The 4,031-nt window shown below is 48.3% G+C and overlaps 1 protein-coding gene across 1 annotated transcript; it reads right to left on the bottom strand.

The window, feature by feature from the left end:
- Positions 1-676: 676 nt before the first annotated feature.
- Positions 677-1,501, bottom strand: Lrrc10 (leucine rich repeat containing 10). Its single transcript, XM_036169588.1, has one exon. The coding sequence runs from the start codon at positions 1,499-1,501 to the stop codon at positions 677-679; it is 825 nt and encodes a 274-aa protein (XP_036025481.1).
- Between the last annotated feature and the right edge of the window lie 2,530 nt (positions 1,502-4,031).

Below are 4,031 nucleotides of genomic sequence, written 5' to 3'. Positions count from 1 at the left end.
GGCTTGGCTTTCCAGATGACAGTCAGCTGAGCAGATCTTAGGCCAGACCTTCTAGGGGAAATGAGTGGAACCGGCATGAACCATTGCGAACATGAGAGAGGCCCAGCTTCACCAGAGGGCCCCCCTCTGGTCTTTTCAGTGGGTGCTGGAAAAGTGAGGTCTTTGTAACAACAGCTCTTTTCTTTGAATCAAGATTGGCTAGGTAGAGGTGTCCTGTTCAGGAGCCAAATTAGTAACAGTACATTGACATTATTCATGGTAAAGAAGTAGATACGTATGAGGGGCTAGAGACAGACCACCTGAGCGTTTGATAGTTTTTGTTTATTTTAACATACCATATTTGAAGCACTCACCAGCCTCATGACCAGCCATTTCTGCGTAGTGGACGAGGCCAAAGGGCCCTGGCCCTTCTTCTCTTCAGTGTTTCAAAATAGCTTATTTGAAGAAGCTACTTCAGGAGTGACAGTCACTCTGGGTTCCAGGCCACCAACAGCCCACACCTTCCTAGGAAGAGGTAGGTGCATTGGACCAGGGATGTGTTCTTCTCAATATCCCTTTAGATACAACATCTCACCTGGCTCTCCATCAGCGTTGGGACGAGCCGGGACTCTTCCGTTCTAATGAGACTGTCTTCAGAACAATTGCGCCCTCTTAACTGGCCTACAACTGAGGCTCTTCAGGAGCTGGGAGGAAGAAGGGGAGCAGGTGGCTCTTGACTCTCTTCCTGGACCAGTGCATATCGCCTGGCTTTTCTGGGCTCAGGCTCTGGCGTCTCATCTGCCCATCTCCCAACACGGCGCACACCTTTGCCCACTTTGGGGGCATTTCTGCAAGGATTGTGGTCATAGATGACCAGCTTCAGATTGGTCAAGTGGGCCAGGCTGGGGAAGTAGCGGATACTGTTCCGATCCACGTCGATCACCTCCAGGAAGGGCATGCGAAGCAGCACAGGGGGGAAGTCGGCGAGCTGGTTCCCTGAGAGCCAGATGGTCCTGAGCTCGCGCAGGCGCCGGAGCTGGCCCGGCAGCAGCCGTAGGGCGTTGGAACCCGCATGCAGGGTCTTAAGGAGGCTCAGCTCACACACCACATCGGGCAGCTGGGTGAGGCAGTTGGCCTCCAGCCACAGGGTGCGGAGGTTCTGGAGCAGGCTGAGCTCATCCGGGAGGTCACAGAGTTTGTTATTGCCCAGGTAGAGGATGCAGAGCTGTTTCAAGGTACACACCACCTGGGGAAGAGCTTTGAAGTTGTTGAAATCCAGGGCCAGGATCTGCAGGTTCTGCAGCTGGGCCAGGTCTGGAGGCAGGCTGTGGAGGTGGTTGTCGCTGAGGTAGAGCTTTACCAGCTCGGTGAAGGAGCACACGTGTAGTGGGAAGCGGCGCAGCTGACTCCCACTCAGATCCACCATCCTGTCCAGCGGCATCTCCCGGAGGTCTCCCACCACGTAACTCTGGCAGCGATCGGTGGGGATGAAGGCCACGAGGGCCCGGATGATGTTCCCCATGTGGAGCCCACTGCCGGGCGAGGCTCTGCCCACCAACTCTGCCGAGGAGTGGGGCTGGCTGGGCTGACTGCCCTGGATCCTTTGTACCCTCCCTTTATAGCCCGGAATTCTGTGACAAAGGCCAGCTACTTTGACAGTGGAAAGTGCTCCTGATAGCAACTTGAGTGTCTGGTGACAGGCGCAACAGACAGGCGGGGTCTGGGAGGTCATGTCCAACTCACATATTTGCCTTTAATCCCTTTCGCCCTGATCTCTTTTATCTGCTCTCTCCTAATTGTTTTTTTTCCCCAATGATAAAATACTATGACAAAGGTGGAGAACTAGGAAATGAAAAAATACCCATATTTCCACATGCAGATACAACTATAAATACTTGAATGTATAGCCCTCCCTCCTTTTTGCTACAAGTGATTAATTTTTTAATTACACATGAATTAAAAATAATCACATCATGGAAGTAGTTTATACTTGCAGGTATAAAATATACAATTACTTTAAATGTTTGCATAGTACTCCTTATTCATATACAGTGATTTCAACAGTTCTTTACATTGGACCAATAGGTTACTCATAATGTGTGGCTATTATAGACACCCTTGTAAATACAGATGTAAGGGCATCAGGGCTGGGAGATAGCTCAGTAGCAGAGAGCTTACCTAACATGAACAAGGCCCTGTTCCAGTCTTCAGCATGGCAAACCACTAGGTTTTCTAGGACTCGGCCTTGAAAGTGTTGAGTCAAAGGTCTACATCATTTAGAGATTTTTCTCCCCAGCTCTAACAAACCTGAATCAGGACATATAATCAGAAGCAATGGCTTCAGCTTTGTATTTTCTTGTTTCTGTATTCTTAGCAGCTAACATCTTTCCACACTTTAAAAAGGTACACTTGAGGGTTGGGGATTTGGCTCAGTGGTAGTAGAGTACTTGCCTAGCAAGCGCAAGGCCCTGGGTTGTTCCATCCTCAGCTCCAAAAAAAAAAAAAAAAAAAAGAAGAGAAAAAAGGTACACTTGAAGCTAGGTGTGGAGGCACACCCCTTTAATCCCAGCACTTGGGAGGCAGCGACGGGTGGATCTTTGTGCTCTGTGAGTTGAGGCCAGCCTGGTCTACAGAATGAGTTCCAGCCAGGGATACACAGAGAAACCTTGCTTTGAAAAACCAAAAAAAAAAATAAAAGATAAAAGAAAAAAAAGGGGGGGTCTGTTTGAGCTGGGAGTGCAGCTCAGTGGTAAAATACTTGCCTAGCAGAAGTGAGGTCCTGGGATCTATCTCCGGGGCTGCCAAAACAAACACAAAAAACCTTCTCTTTGACAAAGGACAAGAAGGAAATGAGGAGGCAGACTAGCCTTCTAAAGCGAAGATTCATTTGAATGTAACCCTAGGGTGCAATGTGCCAGATGCTTTTAAATGCCCTTCAAGGCTTTGTGCTCTCTTCTGTAGTAGTGCCCCAGCAAAAAAAAGCAGCGGCCAGTCAGAACATTCCAAGGACTGTTCAAGAATGAGCTTGTGGTAGTTTGGTTTTTTGTTTTTGTTTTTTCGAGACAGGGTTTCCCTGTGTATCTGTGGCCCTGGCTGTCCTGGATCTCACTCTGTAGACTGGGCTGGTCCCCAACTCACAAAGCTTTGCCTGCCTCTGCCTGCCGAGTGCTGGGACTAAAGGCATGTGCCACCATGGCCTGGCTGGGGTATGATACTTTGATTGAATGTAATGGGCCCCTGTAAGCTCATAGGGAGTGGCACTCTTAGGAGGTATGGCCTTGTTGGAGGAAGTGTGTCACTGTGGGCTTTGAGGTCTCCTATTCTCAAGCTACACCTAGCTCAGTTGCTTCCGGTTGCTTGTGGGTCAAGATGTAGAACTCTCAGCTCCTTCTCCAGCACCATGTCTGTCTGCTTGCCACCACATCCTGTCATGACGATAATATGGACTAAGACTCTGAACTGTAAGCCACCCCAATTAAATGGTTTTCTTTATAAGAGTTGCCATGGTCATGGTGTCTCTTCACAGCAATAGAAACCCTAATTAGGATGGGAATTGGTACCAGGGACTGGGGCATTTCTGTGATAGGCCTGACCATATTTTTGTTTGGAATATGGAGTAATATGAACTTTGGGACTATGGATTAGACAAGATATTGAATGCTTTAAGCTCTGCTTAATGGGCCAGACTAGAAGGACATGGGGACAGTGGTAACAAGAGTGTGATTTGATGATCTGTGGGGGGGCCTGACTCAAGAGTTTTCAGAGGAGAAAAATTTTAGTATGTCGCCTAGAGACCATTCTTGTGACATTTTGGCTGCCTTTTGCCATTGTCTGAAGAGTCTGCCCGAGGCTAAAGTGAAGAATTTTGGATTACTTCCGTTGTCAGAGGAAATCTCCAAACAGCCTAGTATAGACTCTGCCCTCTAGTTATTAGGGGTCACTCTCATGAAGATCTGTAACAAAAAGGAGCAAGCTGAGCAAGGAAAACTACAAAGTGTACCAATTGGGGAGAAAAGGGTTTCTTTGACTTAGGCTTCTATCTTGCTGTTTAT

Source organism: Onychomys torridus, chromosome 20 (genome assembly GCF_903995425.1).
Source record: "Onychomys torridus chromosome 20, mOncTor1.1, whole genome shotgun sequence".
In the NCBI taxonomy this organism is placed as follows: Eukaryota; Metazoa; Chordata; class Mammalia; order Rodentia; family Cricetidae; genus Onychomys; species Onychomys torridus.
This window is presented reverse-complemented; position numbering and strand designations above follow the sequence as displayed.